Genomic DNA, 23,391 nt, shown 5'->3' on the forward strand with positions numbered 1-23,391 from the left:
AATTAAACAACGTTTTATGTGTGCCTTCATTCAATTTAAACCTAATGTCGATCAGCAAACTTACCAATAACTTGAAATGTTATGTCACCTTCTATCCTGATTCTTGTGTTATGCAGGACTTGGCTACGGGGAAGATGATTGGCTCGGGTAAACAATTTGGAGGTCTCTATCATATTTCTTCATCTCCATTCAAATCTTCAGCTCATCAAGTATCTCAGTCATCTAATTTGTGGCATTTACGCCTAGGTCATCCTTCCTTTTCTCGTTTTAAATTTCTAGCTGATCAATTGCATCTTAATAATGCGAGTTATTCTCATAATTGTAGTATCTGCCCGTTAGCAAAACAAACTAGGTTGTCTTTCCCAAGAAGTTCAATAACAACCCATTCTGCTTTTGATCTGATACATTGTGATGTTTGGGGACCACATAAAATTCCTACCCATTTTGGTTTGCGTTTTTTTCTCACTATTGTTGATGATTTTACTCGATGTACTTGGGTTTTTTTAATGCAACATAAGTCAGAAGTACATCATTTGTTAATGAACTTTGTTAAATTCGTTCAAACTCAATTTCATACTACTATCAAGATAGTTCGATCAGACAATGGGACTGAATTCCTATCTTTGCAACCATTCTTTACTTCTTGTGGTATTGAATTTCAGCGCACTTGTGTCTATACTCCACAACAAAATGGAGTCGTAGAACGCAAGCATCGCCATATCCTAAATGTAGCTAGGTCTCTTCTTTTTCAGTCACAGGTTCCACTTAATTTTTGGGGAGAGTGCATTTTAACGGCTGTTTATCTTATAAATAGAACGCCATCACCATTATTATCTAACAAGACACCCTTTGAAGCACTCTACAAACGACCACCTACATTTCATCATCTTAAAGTTTTTGGTTGTAAATGTTATGCAACTATAGTACATCCTAAGCAAAAATTTGAACCTAGGGCAACTCCTTGTGTTTTCGTAGGATATCCTTGTGGTCATAAAGGTTACAAGTTGTATGACATGCAATCTCACAAATTCTTTATCAGCCGTGATGTCAAATTTTGTGAAGATGATTTTCCTTTTTCATCAGCTTCACAAACTTCGACATTAGCTCCTTCGACTCCTGTTGTACCACTTCATGATCCATCCTACTCAAACATCCATCCTCCACCTTCTATTCCTTCACCTCCTACTCCTCCTTCACCTCCTATCCCTTCACCTACTACTCCGTCGTCTCCTCCACCTTCTCCAGATTCGCCCACTAATTCCAATCCTATCCCACCTGATACATCAGCTCCACTTCGACGTTCTACTCGTACTAAACAACCTCCAGCTTGGCATAAGGATTATGAGATGTCTTCTGGAGCCAATCATTTAACCTCTAGCTCAAGTCCCGGCACTGGCACCAGGTATCCCCTTCATCATTACCTTTCATTCTCTCGTTTTTCTCCTACTCAACGTGCTTTTCTAGCTCTTATTACATCCCAGACAGAACCTAAAACCTATGACGAGGCAGTTGGCGACCCGTTATGGCAGCAGGCTATGAATGATGAAATTGCAGCTTTGGAACGTAATCATACATGGTCTCTCGTTCCTCTACCACTTGGTCATAAAGCTATTGGTTGTCGTTGGGTGTATAAAATTAAATACAACTCTGATGGTTCTGTTGAACGTTATAAAGCTCGACTAGTAGCAAAGGGATACACTCAGGTTGAAGGTATTGATTACACAGAAACATTTTCCCCTACAGCGAAACTTACTACACTTCGTTGCTTACTCACTGTTGCTGCTGCTCGAAAATGGTTCACCCATCAGTTGGATGTTCAAAATGCCTTTCTCCATGGTAATCTAGACGAGGAAGTTTATATGTCTTTACCACCAGGTCTTCGCCAACAGGGGGAGAATACAGTATGTCGGCTCCATAAATCTCTTTATGGATTAAAACAGGCTTCTCGCAATTGGTTCTCCATATTTTCTACAACTATACAAAATGCAGGCTACACTCAGTCCAAAGCAGATTACTCTTTGTTTACTAAGAGTAAAGGTACTTCTTTCACTGCAGTTCTAATCTATGTTGATGATATTCTGTTGACAGGCAATGATCTCGAAGAAATTCAATATCTCAAGACTAGTTTACTCCAGAAATTTCTTATCAAAGATTTAGGAAATTTGAAATATTTTCTAGGCATTGAATTTTCTCGATCTAGAAAAGGAATTTTTATGTCTCAAAGGAAGTATGCTCTAGACATCCTTCAAGACACAGGTCTTACAGGAGCACGTCCAGACAAATTTCCTATGGAGCAAAATCTGAAACTTTCTTTAACTGAAGGAGAGAAGTTGAATGATCCAAGTAAATACAGACGGTTGATTGGCAGATTAATATATTTGACCGTCACTAGGCCTGACATAGCTTATTCAGTTCGTATGCTTAGCCAATTTATGCATGAACCAAGAAAACCACATTGGGAGGCAGCTCTTCGAGTTCTGAGGTACATCAAAGGCACTCCTGGTCAAGGACTTCTACTGCCATCTGAAAACAATTTAAGATTACAGGCATATTGCGATTCTGACTGGGGTGGTTGTCGAACTTCCAGACGATCTATTTCTGGGTTCTGCATTTTCCTCGGAAATTCAATTATTTCTTGGAAGTCTAAAAAGCAAACTAATGTGTCCAGATCATCAGCAGAAGCCGAGTATCGAGCTATGGCAAATACTTGTTTAGAGTTAACTTGGTTAAGATACATTCTTCAAGACTTGAATGTTCCACTGTCCGAACCAGCATTATTATATTGTGATAATCAAGCAGCATTACATATAGCAGCCAATCCAGTTTTTCATGAACGTACGAAACACATTGAAATAGATTGCCATATAGTTCGAGAAAAGTTACAAGCTGGAATCATCAAACCGTGTTATGTTTCGACCAAAATGCAATTGGCAGATGTTTTTACTAAAGCTTTGGGAAGACAGCAATTTGACTTTTTGAAGGACAAGTTGGGTGTGATCGACATACACTCTCCAACTTGAGGGGGAGTATTAAGAGGATATTTTGCCGTGATAATTAGTTAGAATATATCTCAGATATTTAGGGAGTTGTTAGTATAGATTTTATTAACCGTATATTTTATTTATTTACCAAATTTAGTTAGATATATATTTTTTCTATTTTTAGGTATTAGTTGATAGTTTGTATCCTATTTAAACGTGGTAAACCTGAATGAAGAATATACTTTCGATCCCAATTCTATTTCTATTTCTCATTCTTAACACTTTCCTCAAAGATTTCTTGGAAACAACCTACAATTTTAACATTATTTAGAAGAAGCTTTAGTGTTAGTTAATCCAAAAATAAAATAAAATAAAATGAAAATGATCTATGAATCAGAGAAAGATGGTGTCAATTCATATAGTGATGACAAGAACATAACTTTTTTTTTTTATAAAGTTTAAGGATATTAATACTACTTTTAAATTTTTATAATTATTTTTAAAATTAAAAAAAAAAAAAAAAAAAAAAAAAAAAGGGGTTTTTGAGAGTGGAAGCTCAAGGAGTATTGTTAAATTTAAAATAATAATAATAAAAATAAAATAATTTTAACTTTTGAGAATTCATAGCTTTAACTAAAAAATATTAAATATAAACGTACCCCACAAACTAACCGTCATCACGTTAAGGAGGAGTTAGCAAAGAGGAAGGGAAATAAACCGCGTAAAATCCCAGTGTTCAGAAATTTCATCCAAATTCATATGTTTTTCTATGCATAAAGAGGGAGGAAAATAGCTTAAAACTTTTTGTCCCCAATTTCACCGCCTCTGAGCGACCACAATATACAATGTAATAGAGCTAAGATGCTAACATGATTTATGAATGGTCGAACCCCCAGTCCACAAGAACTTGGCGAAGAAGATAAAAGCACCGCGTAAAATGAAAATCCCAGTGTTTAGAAATTTCTTTAGAATTCATATGGACTTTCAATGCATAGAGACGAAGAAAAATACCTGAAACTCAATGCCTTCGATTTCATTTTTATATATAGCCACGCATTCCATTCTGCATATTCTCAAATCTCTTCTCTGATCTGCTCTGCTCTGCTCTTTTCCCTGCACCCAGAATTGTTCTTGTTTTTTCTTTTGAAGGCAACACAGAGAAATGGCGATGGAGACCTTGCGTAATCCAAGCCACCAGATGCATGAATTGGAGCTGAAGGAGTATAAGAAACCTTACCACTGCGATGGCTGCAAGGAAACAGGATTCGGCCCTCGATACCGATGCGATAAATGCGATTTTGATCTCCACAAAGCCTGTATGTTTGCACACAATGCACCGAATTCCCATGAATTCTTTCCGGGTTCCACCTTTGAGTTCCTCCGAAACCCACCAAAATGCTGCCACGAGACCATAGTAAGGTGCGACGCTTGCAGAAAAACCATCAATGGCTTCGTGTTCCACTGCGAGGAAGATGACTTGGACCTCCACCCATGCTGCCGAAACCTCAAAAATAGATACCAAATTGAAGACGTGGAGTTCAATCTCCACAAGGAGGTGAAAGGGAAGTGCATGTGGTGCAAGAGTAGGCGCCCCAAACACGGCGGCCGAGGCAATGGGTGGTCGTACATCTCTGACTGCGGCAACTACCATGTTCATGTGGCTTGTGTTACTGAAATGGCTTTAGATGAATGGCACAGAACCGGAGGAAACACTGCTGAAAAATCTTTGGCTCTGAATATGAATCTGAAAGAAATTAGCCGTCGGAAGAAAGGCGGAGGAGGTAACAAGATGCTGAGAATCCTCGAGATTTTCATCCAGACCATCGTTAGTATCATTCTTGGAGATCCCACCATGATTCTAGCCTCCCTTTTTGTCCAGCTGATTACATGAAACTTCTTGAATTTTGTTTCGCCTTCTCTTTCTCAATTGTATTCTATCTTTTCTTTTACTTCAAAAGCACTGTAAAGCTATGTTTGAATTTCGATTGTGTGCCTGTAAATGAACAGATCATAATAATGTTGCTTCTGTATTATTAATGGATTATTTTATTGAAGATTTTTGTATCCGTATCATTTTACATATAAACAGAGAGGCAAATGTTTGTTTCAAAATAGAAAAACAGAAATAAATAAAGTAGGTTACAGAATTTTTCTAAAAATGAAAAGGTTAACCTAATTTCATTAACAGAAATACGAAAACGATGCAACTTATCCCCAAATCTTCTGAGAATGAACTAATGAAAGTAAAATCGGTAGAGCATCATTCATTTCAAACAATGCGTAAGCGGTCAGAAACCGATCGACCATTTCCCAAATCTTGGATCAAAATCAAAGCAATACTGAAAACGATCCAACCGAACCAGTTCGGATCTTCGTGTCTATCGAGTAGATAGAAACAAGTTACCTGTTGTTGTCGTGATCGTGCAGAGCTGGAAGTGAACTCCCATGGCAGACTAAGGATCGAAAGCGTCTGGTGCAGCACTCCCGATTCCCGATCAGCGAAGGACAATAGATGAGGATAGTTGGGGCCGTGGGAAAGGGGGGAAATTGGTCTTGGGCCTCAAGTATATTAATGGGCCGTTCGGAGCTTGGGCTCGGTTTCCATTGGGTTTCACTTGACAGTTTGGATTTAAACTCCATACTTTCTCTCTCCATTTTGTAAGAAAATTATTATTCATTTTATTTTAAAAAGATTAATTTTAATTTAATTAAATTATAAATTTTTCTGCGTTTGATAAATTTGTACTTTCAAACCCTAATTATGAAATTTCTAACATATATGTATATTTGTATATTTATTTAAAATTAATTAGTCATAAAAATAATAATAATATTACCGGGAGGTTTGGATTAATATCTAAAACAATTAAAAAAAAAAAAAAAAGCAATTTCAAACACGTTCATACTTCACCTTTTTAAAAAATTATTATTGATATTTTAAAAAGATTATTCTTTCCCTTCGTCTCAATTTTAATTTAACCTTATGATAAATTAAATTATAATTTTGTCACCATCTATCCTAAATCAGCCGACTCCGTTCATTGAAAGTGATAATTTTATATTTGTTTGCATTAATTTGTATTTTAGTGGTATTTTAGTTAACTAAATTGAGAAGATTGATATTTATATTAAATATAAAAAATATTATTTCCTTAAAGTGGACATGAAAATATAAATTATGTTGAGGAAGCTTCTCACCTTTCTTCAATAATTTCTCAGGAAATTCTCTTCTCTGCTCGTAATCTCAGCTGCGTTCAAGAAAAGGGCTACTTCACCTATTTACCTGAATTCATATTTGCAAGGAAAAAAACTAAATGTCAGATTCTTATGGTTATTTTAATAATTAAGCCAAATTCAGCTTTGGGAATTTCAATTGATTTGCCTAAGAAAACAAATGAAATAAACGTCATCACAAAGACTTATCAAATGAGAAGAGAAATGGGAGTGAGCAAGATTCCAATATTTGAAAATTTTCTCTGGAATTCATAAGCATTTGAATGCAAAACGATGATCACATAATTTATTTATGTATTAAATTAATAAGGAAGAGTTTATAAATTAACGAGAGATTGGAAGCTTACACGAGAATCCAAACACAGAGATTGGAAGCTTTTGACCTCTCCTCAAAGATTTACCTGCAACATCCTACAGTCTTAATATTATTTAGAACAAGCTTCAAGCTCCAGTGTAAAATAATATATGAGATATAGAAAGATTGTTTTAATGCTACTTTATTTTTTAAAAATATGAAAAATTAAAATTATTAACAAAACTTTTTAAAGTTCAAGATATTTTTTTTTTAATCCAAAATCAGAGTTAAACTAATGATATAATCTAGACTTATGAAAATTCAAAGCTTTAACTAAAACTATAAAAAATAAACGTACCCCACAAACTAAACGTCACTACGTAGGGAGGAAGTTAGCAAAGGAGAAGAGAAATGTAGCGGGTAAATTCCCAGTGTTCAGAAATTTCATTCAAATTCAAATGGAATTTCAATGCATGGAGAACGAAGAATAATACCTGAAACTCAGATGCCTTGGATTTCTTTATATATAGCCACGCATCCCATTCTGCATATTCGCAAATCTCTTCTATTCTCTGCTCTTTTCCCTGCATCGCATAATTGTTCTTGATTTTTTTTTTCTTTTGAAGGCAACACAGAGAAATGGCGATGGAGACCTTGCGTAATCCAAGCCACCAGATGCATGAATTGGAGCTGAAGGAGTATCAGAAACCTTACACCTGCGATGGCTGCAAGGAAACAGGATTCGGCCCTCGATACCGATGCGAAAAATGCGATTTTGATCTCCACAAAGCCTGTATGTTTGCACACTATGCACCGAATTCCCATGAATTCTTTCCGGGTTCCACCTTTGAGTTCCTCAGAAACCCACCAAAATGCTGCGACCAGGGCATAGTGAGGTGCAACGCTTGCAGAAAAACCATCAATGGCTTCGTGTTCAACTGCGAGAAATCTAAATTGGACCTTCACCCATGCTGCCGAAACCTCAAAAAAAGTTACCAAATTAAAGACGTGGAGTTCAATCTCCACATGGAGGTGAAAGGGAAGTGCATATGGTGCAAGAATAGGCGCCTCAAAGACAGCGGCGGAGACAGAGACGGAGACAATGGGTGGTCGTACATCTCTGACTGCGGCAACTACCATGTTCATGTGGCTTGTGTTACTGAAATGGTTTTAAATGAATGGAACAGAAGCCGAGGAAACACTGCTGAAAAATCTTTGGCTCTGAACGTGAATCTAAAAGAAATTAGCCGTCGGAAGAAAGGCGGAGAAGGTAACAAGATGCTGAGAATCCTCAAGATCTTCATCCAGACCATCGTTAGTATCATTCTTGGGGATCCCACCACGATTCTGGCCTGCCTCTTTGTCCAACTGATTGCATGAAACTTCTTTGACTTTTGTTTCGCCTTCTCTTTCCGAATTGTATTTCATCTTTTCTCTACTCCAAAAGCGTTTGTAATACCATGTTTGAATTTCGATTGTGTGCCTGCAAATGAACAGATCATAATCATGTTGCTTCTTCTTTATCAATGAACTATTTTATTGAAGATTTTTGTTCCCCTATCATTTTACATATGAACACAGAGAAACAGAAAGGCAAATGTCTGTTTCAAAACGGAAAAACAGAAATAAATAAAGTAGATTACACAATTTTTCCAAAAATGAAAAGGTTAACCTAATTTCATTAACAGAAATACGAAAACGATGCAACTAATCCCTAAATCTTCTGAGAATGGAGGAACTAATAAACTAAAATCGGCAGAGCATCACTGATTTCAAGCAATGCATAGATCGTCCATTTCCCAAATCTTCGATCAAAATAAAAGCAATGCTGAAAACGATCCAACCGAACCGGTTCGGATCTTCGTGTCTATCTAGTAGCTAGAAACGAGTTACCCGTTCTTGACGTCGTCGTGCAGAGCTGGAAGTGAACTCCCATGGGAGACAAGGGATCGAAAGCGCCTGCTGCAACACTCCCGATTCCCGATAAGCGAAGAAAGATGGGGATGGCGACGGTGGAAGCTTGTTATTGGGAAATTGGGCTTGGGCTCAAGTATATTAATGGGCCGTTGGAGCGTGGGCTCAGTTTCCAATGGGTTTGACGTGACAGTTTGGGTATCAGGATTGGGCCCTTCAAGTTCATACTTCACCTTTTAAATCCATAACATCTCTCTCCATCTTTTTAAAAAATTGTTAATGATATTTTAAAAAGATTATTCTTTCCCTTCATTTCAATTTTAATTTAAATTATAATTTTGTCAGTATCTATTTTGATTTTACGGGCCGTTAATTTATAAAGCCATAAAAAAGTCATTCCAAACCGTCATATCGGAATAGTGAGATCCTACTTCGATTGGAGAAGGGAATTAGACATTCTTTATAAGTAGTAGAAATCTTTCATCTTAAAACTATGAAAAAAAACCTAAAAAAGATACACAAGTTGCTATCCCTGAGCTTGTACTCTTACTATTTTAATATTGATTTTAGTCAACTAAATTGAAAAAGATTGATATTTATATTAAATATAAAAGGAAAAAAAAAACATAAAGAAGGTCTTTGATTATTATCCTTAAAGTCGACAAAAAAAATAACATAAATTTATATGTGGGTTCACACTTCAATAACATAAGTTCACACTTCAATAACATAAGTTCACACTTCAATAACATAAGCCGCCTGGTCTTACCCCCCAACTCAACTACTAAACAACACCCATTGCCCATAAGCGTTGAAATGGTGAATGGGATTAAAAGATTTTATAATTAATACATACATTAAATTAACTAAATGGGATAGAGGTTGGAAATTATATTACTATATCCTTACCTAATAAATAAATAAATATGATATTTACTTTTTTAAAAAAATATAAATTATATTAAAAAATGAAATTAAATAACCTATTTCCGGGAATTTTCAATAAAGATGAAGACAAATAATTAGATAGCAAAAGCCCCACAAACCAAAAGGAAGGCTTAGTAAAATATAATATGTAGCGGGTGAAAATTTCCCACTCAAATGCTTAGAAATTTCATCTCAATTGCTCATTTAAATCATTTGAAATATACAAAAAGATGGAACAAAACAGTCTATAAAACCCATCACAATTTTAATTTAGTCAAAGAAAGAGAAATGGCGAGGGAGGAGATGCTCCGGAATCATCCAAGCCACCCTAGGCATGTTCTTGAGCTGAAGAACTACATGGAACCATACACCTGCAATGGGTGCAAGGAGAAGGGGTTCGGCCCACGATATCGATGCGAAAAGTGCGATTTTGATCTACATAAACCTTGCACTTACGACCGGGTTGAGTCAGTTTCGCATGAATTTTTCCCGGGTTCGAGGTTCAAGTTCATGAGAAACCCACCAGAACCGTGCCACCCGGAATGTAGAGTAAGGTGTGACGCTTGCAGGAAGAGCATCGAAGGGTTCGTGTTTCACTGCGAGGAAGATGACTTGGATATCCACCCATGCTGCTATGACCTGAAAACAAGCTATCGATTCGAAGACGTGGAATTTAATCTCCACAAGAAGGTGGAAGGGAAGTGCATCTGGTGCAAGAGGACGAGCCTTGAAGATGGCGGTGATGACAATGGCTGGTCGTACATGTCGGAGTGCGGGGATTACCATGTTCATGTTGCTTGTGTCGCTGAAATGGTTTTAGAAGCATTGCCTCGGATCCAGAGCAGCAGCGGCGGCAACAGCATAAGGAGCACTACTAGTGCAGGCGGCAGCATAAGGAGAACTACTAGTGCGGGTGGCGGCTCCAGCATAAGGAGCACTACTATTGCAGGCGACGGCTCCAGCATAAGGAGCACTACTGGAGCAGGCGACGACTACAGACTAAGGAGAACCACTGATGCAGGCGGCGGCTCCAGCATATGGAGCACTACTGGAGCAGGCAGCGGCAAGAGTCCAAGGAGAACTACTGATGCAGGCGGCGGCTCCAGCATATGGAGAACTACTGGAGCAGGCGACGGCTCCAGCATAAGGAGCACTACTGGAGTAGGCGGCAGCTACAGCCTAAGAAGAACTACTGATGCAGACGGCGGCTCCAGTCTAAGAAGAACTAATGATGCAGGCGGCGGTTCCAGCATCTGGAGCACTACTGGAGCAGGCAGCGGCTACAGCCTAAGGAGAACTACTGATGCAGGCGACGTCTCCAGCATAAGGAGCACTACTGGAGTAGGCGGTAGCTACAGCCTAAGAAGAACTACTGATGCAGACGGCGGCTCCAGCATAAGGAGCACTATTGGAGCAGGCGGCGGCGGCTCCAGTCTAAGAAGAACTAATGATGCAAGGGGTGGCTCCAGCATAAGGAGCACTATTGATATAGGTGGCGGCTGCAGCCTAAGGAGAACTACGGGAGCAGACGGTGGCTACAGCCTAAGGAGAACTATTGGAGCAGGAGAAGGCCGCGGGTGCAGCCTAAGGAGAACTACAGGAGCAGGAGAAGGCCGCGGCTGCAGCCTAAGGAGAACTACTGGCGGCGGCGACGGTAGCATAAGGAGCACTACTAGTGCAACCCAACTTATGACAATGAAGGGTAATCCGAAAGAGATTGAGGCTGGACGGCGGGCGAATGGAAGAGGCAAGAAGTTTCGTAAAATCGTGAAACTCATCGTCAAGGCACTTATTAGTATCATTATTGGCGATCCCACTATGATGCTTGCCACGTTGTTCTTGGACCTAATTCCATGAAACAATCTTATTTTCTTCCAAGTCTTATCATGTTTTTTCCTGTGTTCTTTTTTCACTTTTTGATTGTGTGTTTGTGTGAGGAATCCTTTCATTTCATTTGAGCTTTGTTACCCTCCTTCCTTGTGTGCTAATGAATAAAATCTTCAGGTAAGTAACACAAAAAATCTAAAAAATATTTATAAAAAAAAAAAAAAAAAAAAAAAAAAAAAAAAAATTAGCCGACGGAGGAGGTAACAAGATGCTGAGAATCCTCAAGATCTTCATCCAGACCATCTTTAGTATCATTCTTGGGGATCCCACCACGATTCTGGCCTCCCTCTTTGTCCAACTGATTGCATGAAACTTCTTCCACTTTTGTTTCGCCTTCTCTTTCCGAATTGTATTTCATCTTCTCTTTTACTCCAAAAGCGTTTGTAATACTACGTTTCAATTTCGATTGTGTGCGTGCATATGAACAGATCATAATAATGTTGCTTCTTCTCTATCAATGAACTATTTTATTGAAGATTTTTGTTCCCCTATCATTTTACATATGAACACAGAGAAACAGAAACGCAAATGTCTGTTTCAAAACGGAAAAACAGAAATAAATAAAGTAGATTACACAATTTTTCCAAAAATGAAAAAATTAACCTAACTTCATTAACAAAAATACGAAAACGATGCAACTAAATCTTCTGAGAATGGAGGAACTAATAAAACTAAAATCGGCAGAGCATCACTGATTTCAAACAATGCATAAGCAGTTAGAAACCGGTCGTCCATTTCCCAAATCTTCAATCAAAATCAAAGCAATGCTGAAAACGATCCAACCGAACCGGTTCAGATCTTCGTGTCTATCTAGTAGCTAGAAACGAGTTACCTGTTCTAGTCGTCATCGTGCAGAGCTGGAAGTGAACTCCCATGGCAGACTAAGGATCCAAAGCGACTGCTGCAGCACTCCCGATTCTCGATCAGCGAAGAACAATGGGGATAACGGCGGGTGGAAGCTTGTTACGAGATGAGAGTAGTGAGAAACTGGGCTTGGGCTCAAGTATATTAATGGGCCGTTGAAGCGTGGGCCCAATTTCCAAAGGGTTTGACGTGACAGTTTGGGTATCAGGATTGGGCCCTTCAAATTCATGCTTCACCTTTTAAATCCATAATATCTCTCTCCATTTATATAAAAAAAAAAAATTATTATTGATATTCTTTCCCTTATCTCTACTTTAATTTAACCTTACTATAAATTAAATTATAATTTTCTCCGTATCTATCCAAAATCAGCCGACTCCGTTCATTGAAAGTGATAATTTTATAGGTTTGCTTGGATTAATTTGGGATTATTTACATATAAAATGCTGGATGGATTCGATTTCCATGAAATCTCACATCAATTGGAGAGAGTAACGAGTATCAGTAAAGACATTGGATATTCAAAGAAAATGAACTGTAAAACCCTACCGGTTAGAGAGGGGAACGAAACATTATTTTAAAGAGTGAAAATCTCTTATAAGAGAAATATTTTAAAATCTCAAAAAAAAAAAAAATGAATAACATCTATTACACGTGGATTTTTGCCGACTTTAAGTCGACCATTTTTGCCGACTTTAATCAACCAAATTGGAAAGATTGATTTTTATATTAAATATAAAAGGAAAATAAAGTCTTTAATTATTATTTCCTTAAAGCCGACAAGAAACTAACATAAATTTAAATGTCGGTTCACATTTGAATAACATAAGCCGTGGGGTCTTACTACCACAACTCAACTACTAAGTAACAACCATTTCTTGAAATGGTGGATGGGATTAAAAGATTTTATAATTAATAAATATATTAAATTAGAATATAGTTATCAAAATAATTGTAATTAATATTAGTTCGAATTTTGTATATAAATGTCTATTTTAACTCTCGGCCTTATGTGGGGTACTGAGATTATATTATATATATTTACTTTAAATGTTACATACCAAATCAAAGTATACTATTAAATTTTAAATTTTTAGATATTATATTATATTATATTATATTTTTGGTTATTAAATTTATTATAATGTTTCACATTAGATAGCATTGTAAGCAACCCCACGAAGTAGAGGAAGACTTGGTCACGTGAAATTCCTCATTCAAATGCTTAGAAATTTCATCTCAATTGCTCACATAATGCATTTGAAATATGCAAAAAGATGAGCAAAACAGCCTATAAATCCCATCAACTCCATGTGATAACACAGTATTCTTAATTTAGTTAAAGAAGGAGAAATGGCGACGGAGGAGATTCTTCGAAATCATCCAACCCACCGGAGGCATGTTCTAGAGCTGAAGAACTACATGGAGCCGTACACCTGCAATGGGTGCAAGGAGAAGGGGTTCGGCCCACGATACCGGTGCGAAAAGTGCGATTTTGATCTTCATAAACCCTGCACTTACGACCGGGTTGCGTCCGTTTCGCATGAATTTTTCCCGGGTTCGAGGTTCAGGTTCATGAGAAATCCACCAAAACCGTGCCACCCAGAATGCATAATAAGGTGCGACGCTTGCAGGAAGACAATCAAAGGGTTCGTGTTTCACTGTGAGGAAGATGACTTGGATATCCACCCATGCTGCCGTGAGCTTAAAAAAAGCTACCGAATCGAAGACGTGAAGTTTAATCTCCACAAGAAGATGAAAGGTGAGAAATTCTCTATTTATAATCATTAAATATTATAAAAATATTTAATTATAAATATTCATATTATAATACATATGATAAATTATAATTGACGACCGAATATAGGTAAGTGCATTTGGTGCAAGAGTAAGAGGCTTGAAGATGGCGGTGAGGACAATGGGTGGTCGTACATATCGGAGTGCGAGGAGTACCATGTTCATGTCGCTTGTGTCACTCAAATGGCTTTAGAAGCATGGTACAAGAGCCAGAGCTGCAATGGAGGAAGCAACAGCAGAAGCGGCGGCGGCAGCGGAATGAGGAGCAGTACTAGTGGAACGCAATCTGTGGCTGTGAAGTTGAATCTGAAAGAGATACAGGCACGACGGCGAGCGGAGAGAGGAGGCATAGAGAAGTTTTGGAGAGTCGTGAAATTTATCGTCAAGACAGTTATCAGTATCGTTATTGGCGATCCCACCATGATTCTTGCCTCGTTCTTCGTCGACCTGCTTACATGAAACGATCTTCCAAGTCTTTTCATGTTTTTGCTTCTATTTTTTACCTTTCATTTCATTTAAGCTTTGTTTCAATACATCTTTAGGGGTAAATTAATAATAAATTAAGTCTTTTTGTTTAACCATATCTGTCTACAAATTAAATAATTTTAAAAAATATCTCTAAAATTTTAAATAATATTTTAAATTTAACACTTTATTTAAAAAAATTATTAGAAAAAAAATAGTCTATTTTTAAATTAAATGATAAAATAAAAAAAGAAAGACCACCTTCTCCCACTTAATTTTGGGTCTTCGCCTGTTAATATTAAAGTTATTGGGTTGATTTATTATTAATTATTTTAATTTTACAAAAGAAAATTGAATTTTTAATTTTAATTTTTTAATTTTGGAGTTAGTTTAAGGAATTTCCCTTTCTAGCTTGCTGCGGAAGTTGTCCCAAAAGCACCACACATCAAGGTCAAGTATTAATTAATTGTAAAATAACGTGAAAAACGGAAATCTTTGTCGGAAAAATTGTCGTCATTCTTGTCATAATCTTAATTAAATTAAATTAATATATAAAAATTGTGTTCCAAAGTACAAAGAAAATTCACCCTCTTTTCATTATATTAACCACTCTTAAATTTTGGATTATAAAATAATTTTTTTATTTTTGTTTCAGAGTTAATTGTTTTTCTTTTTTTAAAATTCTTTTACAATATCTGTTTCCCTTCATTCTCAAATTAAGATTGGGGTTCATTAAATATTTAAATATTTACTTTTGTTATTTTAATTTAGTTAGTTAAAATTTTTAAAAAATAAACATAAATATTCCTTCTAAGATTATTTCTTCTTGCTTTAAACTTTTCCTAAATAAAATACTTAGTCATCCAATTGTTTGAACTGTGTTAACATTGGTTAAATTAAAAAAAAAAAATATACACTTCTTTTTTATATAAAGTAATTAAATTTAAATTAAAATACTATATATTTAAAGACTTATATAGTATAAAATCAAGAAATTTGATATAATCTATTTATCTTTTAGATTAATTCTTAAATTTTAAAACCAAAATCTCTACACTTTTAATTTTAATTTTAATTCTTAAAAGTTAAATGACTTATCAAAGAAGTTTAGACAAATGTGGGCCGAAAGATTCTTGTTGGGCCGTTTTAAAAGTTCAGACGAATGTGGGCCAAAAGATTCTTGTTGGGCCGGTTTGAAAGTTTAGACGAATGTGGGCCCATTTAGTTCTATTATTGATATTTAATATAACTTTAATGTAGAGCAATATCTTAATAATTAATTATAATTTCAAATTGCTATAAAAAAAACACATCTAAACATGATAATATTCCCATTTTATTTCTACACGGTAAAAATAAAAATATTGATTTAGTTATAAAAATTTATAGTTAGATTAGACTGAATTTATTATTTAATTAAATTGAAATAATTTATGATCCAAATAATTAAATTTGATTTAAAAATTGTCTCCGAGAAAAATACACTCCATGAACATGAAACGAGAAAGAATTTGATAAAAGGGTGTCCGACAAAGATTGTGCTATGAATTTTGCAATAAATAAAAAACAAAACTAAGTAGGTTTGTGAGAAAGGGCAAAAGAGGAAAGAACAGAAACTATAGCACTGCATAGGAAAGCAAGAAGAAGAAGAGCCGCAGCGGCGTTGCCTTGGTCGAAAAACGAGTTCAACCAGTCAATATTGGCCTTCAAGTCTATGGTAGAACCCAGCGCCGCCGCCGCTCCCGCCAGCAGAAAGTACGACAAAACCTTATCACCGAAGAAGTCGAATAAAACGCCGCCGTCGGATTTGGTTATGAGACGATAAAGGGCTAAGGCTATTTGCAAGAGGTTGAATGCTCCTCCAATGATGATCGTCGCCATTGCAAACCTTCAAATTTTGAATTTTTTTTTTTTCAATTTTAATAATAATAAAAAATAAATAATAGAAAATAAATAAATAAATAAATACCTATAGGAATTGACATTATGGAATTGAAGCTTCTCATCTCCTACGGTCTTGGAAGTGGTTCCAAGAACTATGATGGAAATTAAGAGGAAGACGAAGGTGAGAACTCTGAGCACAAAAGAAGCAATTTTGGTACCCATTTTAGCTTCCATTTTTGCTGATCTTGGTAATGAATTTAATATCTCTAACTGGTTCACCTTTTATAGCCCAAAAAATGCCCTTTGCTTTTTGTTTCCACATGGAACTTCAATACGTGTAAAAAACATCTTTGAATATTCAAACAAAGAGGATGCTAATTGCTGTTCTTTGTTCACATTATAAGTTAGACCAAAAAAATAACACCAACTTGCCTACCACTTCCTCATTTTTCTTCTTCCACTCGATTTTCTCCGCGTTTACCCTCGTCCACGTCTTTGTTTTTCTCTCCGAAAAAACCCAAACAAAGTGTTGGAATCACGATTCTCTAGAATGGTATGAGATAGTATTCTTCACTTATAAACTCATCATCTTCCACTTAATCCCCCAATAATCCTCAACACAAAGAAGGAAAAAAAATGGGACGTTTGTCTTTCGATTTGCTTGTATTAGTTTCGGTAGGTAAATATAAAAAAGTTAGAACGTGAAATTTTGTATCATTTTTTTGGATAAGGGTCTACATCGATTTTGTAAATGCAAGAAAAACTAGAAGCTATTGTACAAGTTGACTTTTGAGTATCGAAGCAAGTGGATGAAGAGGTAATAATGGCTACTTACTCGTTATTGCTTTGACTTGGAATAAATTATAATGGGTACAGTCTTTTAATTATTAATTTATAAATCTATTATATTATAATTTAATTTAACAAAAATTAATTGAATTTAGGACATGCACATACTATATTTATTGAATTTTAAATATATATTCAATAGGGTGATTAATTTTTTAAAAAAAACTTTAATTTATCAAATTTTTATTAAATACATAATAAAAAAAAATTAGGAATATAATAAAGAAATCCTAGATTGTGCATGTCGATGGTTTACTTTTGATGAACTCCCAAGTGAACGTGGTGGGAAGGTTCACCGGCCGGAAATGGCGGCCAAGTCTTCTCTCCCAACATTTTTGTCAACTAACCAGACATGTTTCAAGTCGTTGTCCTTAAAATATATTTTATTCTCCTTTGACTTTTTCAATAGTTTGACCTACTCCCTCATTAATGACTCATAACGTTGTTAGATGGAGATTAAAAATCTCTAGCCTTCTTAATTAATAATAGCATGCTTAATTTAAAAATGTTTAATAAATAATTAAATTTTTTTATTTTATATTTATACGACAAGTTTATGAAATTTCAAATATTTCATAACATGTTTAATCCAACCCAATCATATGATATGTTTGCTGAAATGGAAGAACTTATTATAGATAAAATTAAAAAGATAATAAATGTATTTTAAATGAATTATTTCTCGTGATATAACTAATTATTAACCGATAAATGTAACAAAGAAAAATTCGAGGTTGGTTGGTACAAAATTTGTTAATCTTGTCATTTTTTTTTTAATGTAGAATATGTTTTTTAAAACTGTTTTTTAAATTTTGTAATCTAAATAATACGGAAAACTTTTATTAAAATTTTAAATTGAAGATTTATATTTAAAAATAATAAATTGATAAATACAATATTTTATGTTGTAAACTCATTTTATATTATAAATTAAATGAATATTGTCAAATAATATTTTTAAAAAACAAAAATGTTCACAAATTAATTATTTTATATTCAATAATAAATAATTTATAAATATATTTTATCAAACACTTATTTTGAACCATTTTTTAATTGATATCAAATTTTAATACTTGTACGGAACACTCGATCACTCGGTTTCATTGTATTCATCATAAGTCCGTGTTGAATTGCTCGAACAGTTTGACTCGAAAAATATTTATAAACTTCTATATCAAACAATCCCATAAAATTTCGGAGAAAAAGAATGGTAACAAATCATCAAACAAAACCCAATAAGAACAACATGATCTTAGGACAAAAGAAAAAGAACTTGGAAACAATTAAATAACCAGAGATTAATTAATTAAGGTCGCTTGGAGAGTGCAAAAGAAGAGATAATAGAGACCGCCGCCGAACAAAAGAACGCGAACAAAAGAAGAGCTGAGGCCGCATATGCCTTGTCAAAGAATGTTCCAAAGTAGTCATCTGGGTCTAATGTTTGCAAATCCACCGATAGTCCAAACCCAGCTGCTGTGCCTGTGGCTAGAAGGTATGACAAAAACTGCACCAAAACCGACGCGTTTAGGGCCACATATTCGAATCGAATCAAACATGACACTAGATGTGTGTGTATAACGTACCTTGTCGCCAAAGAAATCAAATAGTATGGTACCGGTTGCACCTTTAACGATATTTAAGAGGGAGAACGCGATTTGCAAGAGGTTGAATACGACCCCGATGATGATCGTAGCAAGCACGTACCTATATGTATGGAAGTTGTTGAAATGAAACTTTACCGATTCAACGGTTTGGGACGTGGTGACGAGAACGAAGAAGGAGATGAATAGAAACACGAAGGTTAGGATTCTCAATATAAGACAAGTCACCCTTGCACCACTTGAACTTTCCATGTTTCTCTTATGATATTAACAAAACCAAAAACTCTTTGTAATTCTCTCCACAAAAATGGCATGAAATTGCATGGGAAGAGGGTTTTATAGCCCTCAAACATGACGTTTACCAAGTCATAAATAAATCCCATAAGTTCTTGGAAATTAATCATAAGAGACGAGTTGGTGATTGGCCTCTCTTCTAGCAAATTTGAAAATCGAAGTTTTTTTTTTGCTCGGTCAATTTTGTACACGGATTGGGTTCGGTTGAGTTACTGGGTTAATTTCGAGTTGGTGACTCGAGTAACTTGAATAGAGTTCACAAGTTAAACCAAGCCAACTTTCTATTTCCGGGTTGAATTGGGTTGTCAGATTATTATTTTTTTAAATCTTACTTATTCACCGTACAAGTTACATTAATAACTAAAATCTCATAAAATTTTAATATCAAACATTTACACGCCACAATACATCACTAATATCCATTACAAACGTTAAATATTTTTAATATTTTTAAAAGTAGGGTAGGGTTAGATTGTAACCCTATTTTAGGGTTGGTTGGCTAAAAAAAAACAGTCAACGCACAAATCGAACCAAGTTTTTAGTTCTTCAAAGATTGAACCCAACCCAAACTAAAAAAGAATTTAACCTAACCCAACTTTTATGGTTTGGATTATATAATCTAAGTTGGTCGAGTTATTGAGTTATGCGAACATCTTTAATTGGTTTTGATTAAATTTTAAATACTTATTTTTTAAAAAATAAAGTTTTGTTTTCAATTCCATTTTGAATCTTTTATCGTGGAGTCTTATGTTAGCTTGTTTAGGGAAAATCATGGGTACTAATTAATAAAAGAAAATTTCTGAAAAAAAAAAAATCAATTACGAAAGATCATGTTCAAAGTAAATAATGTCAAACCACCGTGGAAATTCGTCGATTCCTCGAGATATCAAATAAAGAAGTTGTGAGGTTGATGGTTATACTCCTCCCACGCGCTATTTTTTTATTTTAAATATGTTTATTTCCTCGCTATTATATTTATATGTTTGACCAAAAATAATAATAATAATCCTATTATTATTAAAGTAGGCGGGCAAGTTGGGAATAAAATGAATTTAATTATTTAATTTGGTAAAGTTGTGGCCATAAATAAATTGAGGAAACAAGTGGTGGGCTACCAATTCTCCATTTTTTGGAATAATATTTCAACTCTTAGCTTTCCCATAATCCCTTTCACAACCTTTAAATTTTTTCATATTAATTATTTAAAATGTGAATTGAATTTGTAGATTTTTCATTTTCATTTCCTATTTCTGAGGTGGATAATTATACGCAGGAAATGACCTGGCATTCTTGTCCATATCAGCTGTCATAGGGTTGTCCCTAGAACCCATCTCATCAAACCTGGACTTATTTCTTCTTAGTTTCTATCAAAGTCAACGTTAAAAAATAGAAATAAAATAATAAATAATGACGTATTATTATGGCGCATACGCAAGTATATTTATTTCCAAAATTTAGAGAAAATAATAATAATTTAATGATATAACAATTATTTTTTTCGAATAGGTTAACTTAAAATTTAACTTTTTTTCATCGAACATGTTACATTAATACTAAAATTCTATAAAAATCGAAAAGATGAATTAATTAAGGTCTCTTTGAGAGCGCAAAGGAAGAGAGAATAGAGACAGCGGCAGAACAAAAGAATGCAAACAAAAGAAGAGCTGAGGCTGCATATGCCTTATCAAAGAACGTTCCAAACAAATCCTCTGGGTCTTTTGTTCTTTGCAAATCCACTGAAACTCCAAACCCAGCTGCAGTGCTCGTTGCTAGAAGATACGACAAAAACTGCACCAAAACCGTTGCACGCTAAAGAATCATTTGACTCGCACACGACACGACACGACACCGAATGTTTGTGTATAACGTACCTTGTCGCCAAAGAAATCAAATAGTATGGTTCCGTTTCGATTCTTAACGATATTAAAGAGGGAGAACGCGATTTGCAAGAGATTGAATACGATCTCGACGATGATAGTAGCAAGCACGTACCTATAAGAATCATTTGGAACACAGTTACGTATATGTTAATGGTTGTAAAATGAAATATAATTTGTGAAGTTACCTATATGTATGAAAGTCATTGAAGTGAAACTTAATTGATTGAACAGTTTGGGAAGTGGTGATGAGAATGAAGAAGGAGATGAAAAGAAACACAAAAGTTAGTATTCTTAATACAAGACAAGTCACTCTTGAAGCACTCGAAGTTTCCATATGTTCCTCTTATGATCTTAACAAAACGACCAAACTTTTAACATAAAATTGGATGGGAAGAGGGTTTTATAACACTCAAACATGGAGTTTACCAAGTCTGAAATGACATAATTTGTAGGAAATTCAATCACAAGAGAAGAATTGGTGGTTTTGGGGCCCTTTTTTCATCATCATTTAGTGTATAATATGTACCCATTTCTTCAAATTATATTTGATCTATTTTGATTCTATGCTTTATACCCTTCCTCTCCTTTTCTCGCTCTCCTAGACAACTAAGTCAACCGCCCCTTATCATCATCCTAATCTCAGAGAAACTAAAAAATAAGGTCACGTAGCTTATGTTCAAATTGGACAGTATCATACCTTTATATGAAGAATTGTTATCAGTGATATTAAAGTCATGCCCCTAGCTTAGTCACATCAGTAGAATTCTAAGAGTATCAAACAAAAAGGTGTGAGCTTCGAAGGTATGCTAATGATAGTTGACACAGTTTATTTGAGAAAAAGGGTCGTTATCGCTTATCTGAGAGAAAAATAAATAATGATTTAATATACATAATGAGCTGTCTGATAAGAAATATAACTACTTTTAGTATATATAAAAAAAATAAAGATACATTCTTTCAGTAGAATATTTGTTCACCCACATACTTTAATATATTATTATTCAACTTTGAATAAAATGATTTCATTTCATAACATAAAAGTCAATTTTTCATTTTAAGTAAATTTTTTTAGATAAATATAAAGACAAAGTCGTTTTGTTCCCATAAATTAAAATTTTTTAATTGAATTTATAAATTAATTTCAATTTTATATTTAAATCTCCTAATGGCTTATTTTATTTTATTGCGACAAAATCAGATTTTCATAATTCTGGCCCGTAGATTTTATTATTATTATTTTTTTTGTGAGATACAATGTGGATAATTTTAAAATGGAGAATTATACGTGGGAAATGACCTGGCATTCTTATCCAGTCAAGTCAACGTTTTCTTAGTTTTTGTCAAGTCAACGTTTTAAAATATGCAAATTTAAAAAACTATATTTATTTTTTCAGGTCAACGAAATAATAAAATAATTAAACCTAAAAAAGAAAAAATAATGACGTATTATTATGACGTCCCCTCGTGATTATAATTTTGTTTCCAGAAGTGGATAATTTAATAATAATATTTATTTTCCTAAATTTAGAGAAAATAATATTAATTTTATCATGCAAATCCAGAATTTAAAATAAAATTAAATAACATCATGCGAAGCCCATTCTATCAAGTCTGGATTTCGAGGCCCATAATATAGCGGCCCATTCTATTGGGCTTGGTTTCTTAGATTCATTCCAGCCCAATTCCCTTAAGGCCCATCAAATAAATCATAATAATATGGAATAATATAAAGAAAGAGGGGTATAATTTGAAGGGTTAAATAAGTAAAATGGGAAGGGATTGGGGGGTAAATAAGTAAAATTGGGAGGACGTTACTTTAATAAGACTCCACTAAGTGAGGTGCGATATGACAAAGAAGAAAGGCCCACGTAATTTGTGGACAAATCCATTCCCAAAATTGAGTCAAAAGCTAAGCTCTCTCTCTTACACGACACAACAATTAATATAATCAATTCAAACATGTCACACAGACACCCCCATCAACTTTGTCTCTTATTAAATCATCTCAATGTTTGAATACAAATTAATCATATGTTCCATCAACATCATCCATCTTTTTTTCCCTTTAAATTTTATACATATATAATCAAATTTATATCACTTTAATGAGTTTAACCCGGAGCGATACCATGTCACAATGTTGTAAAAATATCGACCATGACTCAATTTCTTTCGTGCATGTGCTCCAAATGGCCCAATTAGGATTTCGGTTATGAGTCTGTATGTATAATGCTATAAGCTCTTTTTCTTTAGAATTCGTGATGGAAGGAGAAAGTAGCTTCTCGAAACTGCTTTAGAACGCGAGCGAAAACTTTTCCATAATTGTAATTTCGTTTATTGATTGAGGTGGTTTGTAAATTTTGTTCATTTCAGCTCTCTTTTTCCTTCTACTTGTCGCATCGTTCTTTCTCTCTTGTTGACAAAAAAATCCTTCATGTCGGGGAGGGGTAACACTTTTTTTTTTTTTTTTTTTTTTTTTTTTTTTTTTTTTTTTTTTTTTTTTTTTTTTTTTTTTT

At 34.6% G+C, this 23,391-nt stretch overlaps 4 protein-coding genes and 2 long non-coding RNA genes across 9 annotated transcripts; 1 reads left to right on the forward strand and 5 right to left on the reverse strand.

Annotated features, from left to right (window-relative positions):
* Positions 1 to 3,262: 3,262 nt before the first annotated feature.
* On the reverse strand, positions 3,263 to 5,605 carry LOC111444961. The gene is made up of 3 exons (XR_002710767.1): positions 5,386 to 5,605; positions 3,993 to 4,974; positions 3,263 to 3,290 (listed from the first exon to the last, which is right to left on the reverse strand). It is a non-coding gene; the product is annotated as an uncharacterized LOC111444961 (long non-coding RNA).
* Positions 5,606 to 5,933: 328 nt separating this feature from the next.
* Positions 5,934 to 12,222, reverse strand: LOC111444962. Of its 4 annotated transcripts, none has more exons than XR_002710771.1 (4): positions 12,071 to 12,222; positions 7,005 to 7,993; positions 6,563 to 6,626; positions 5,934 to 6,264 (listed from the first exon to the last, which is right to left on the reverse strand). It is a non-coding gene; the product is annotated as an uncharacterized LOC111444962 (long non-coding RNA). The 4 variants fall into 4 exon arrangements; XR_002710769.1 differs by having other exon boundaries at positions 5,935 to 6,264; positions 6,563 to 6,616; XR_002710768.1 differs by lacking the exon at positions 6,563 to 6,626 and having other exon boundaries at positions 5,936 to 6,264; positions 12,071 to 12,220.
* Positions 12,223 to 13,386: 1,164 nt separating this feature from the next.
* Positions 13,387 to 14,386, forward strand: LOC111445466. Its single transcript, XM_023083867.1, has 2 exons — positions 13,387 to 13,864; positions 13,970 to 14,386. Exons 1-2 carry the CDS (start codon positions 13,456 to 13,458, stop codon positions 14,356 to 14,358), a joined length of 798 nt encoding a protein of 265 aa, XP_022939635.1. The 5' UTR covers positions 13,387 to 13,455; the 3' UTR covers positions 14,359 to 14,386.
* Positions 14,387 to 15,810: 1,424 nt separating this feature from the next.
* On the reverse strand, positions 15,811 to 16,500 carry LOC111445361 (CASP-like protein 4D1). Its single transcript, XM_023083697.1, has 2 exons — positions 16,334 to 16,500; positions 15,811 to 16,252 (listed from the first exon to the last, which is right to left on the reverse strand). Exons 1-2 carry the CDS (start codon positions 16,480 to 16,482, stop codon positions 15,937 to 15,939), a joined length of 465 nt encoding a protein of 154 aa, XP_022939465.1. The 5' UTR covers positions 16,483 to 16,500; the 3' UTR covers positions 15,811 to 15,936.
* Positions 16,501 to 18,248: 1,748 nt separating this feature from the next.
* On the reverse strand, positions 18,249 to 18,999 carry LOC111445381 (CASP-like protein 4D1). The gene is made up of 2 exons (XM_023083724.1): positions 18,684 to 18,999; positions 18,249 to 18,604 (listed from the first exon to the last, which is right to left on the reverse strand). Exons 1-2 carry the CDS (start codon positions 18,951 to 18,953, stop codon positions 18,407 to 18,409), a joined length of 468 nt encoding a protein of 155 aa, XP_022939492.1. The 5' UTR covers positions 18,954 to 18,999; the 3' UTR covers positions 18,249 to 18,406.
* Positions 19,000 to 20,582: 1,583 nt separating this feature from the next.
* LOC111445380 (CASP-like protein 4D1) lies at positions 20,583 to 21,215 on the reverse strand. The gene is made up of 3 exons (XM_023083723.1): positions 21,061 to 21,215; positions 20,867 to 20,987; positions 20,583 to 20,783 (listed from the first exon to the last, which is right to left on the reverse strand). The coding sequence occupies exons 1-3, from the start codon at positions 21,207 to 21,209 to the stop codon at positions 20,583 to 20,585; spliced, it is 471 nt and encodes a 156-aa protein (XP_022939491.1). The 5' UTR covers positions 21,210 to 21,215.
* Between the last annotated feature and the right edge of the window lie 2,176 nt (positions 21,216 to 23,391).

Source organism: Cucurbita moschata, unplaced genomic scaffold, assembly GCF_002738365.1.
Source record: "Cucurbita moschata cultivar Rifu unplaced genomic scaffold, Cmos_1.0 Cmo_Scf00007, whole genome shotgun sequence".
NCBI classification, from domain to species: Eukaryota; Viridiplantae; Streptophyta; class Magnoliopsida; order Cucurbitales; family Cucurbitaceae; genus Cucurbita; species Cucurbita moschata.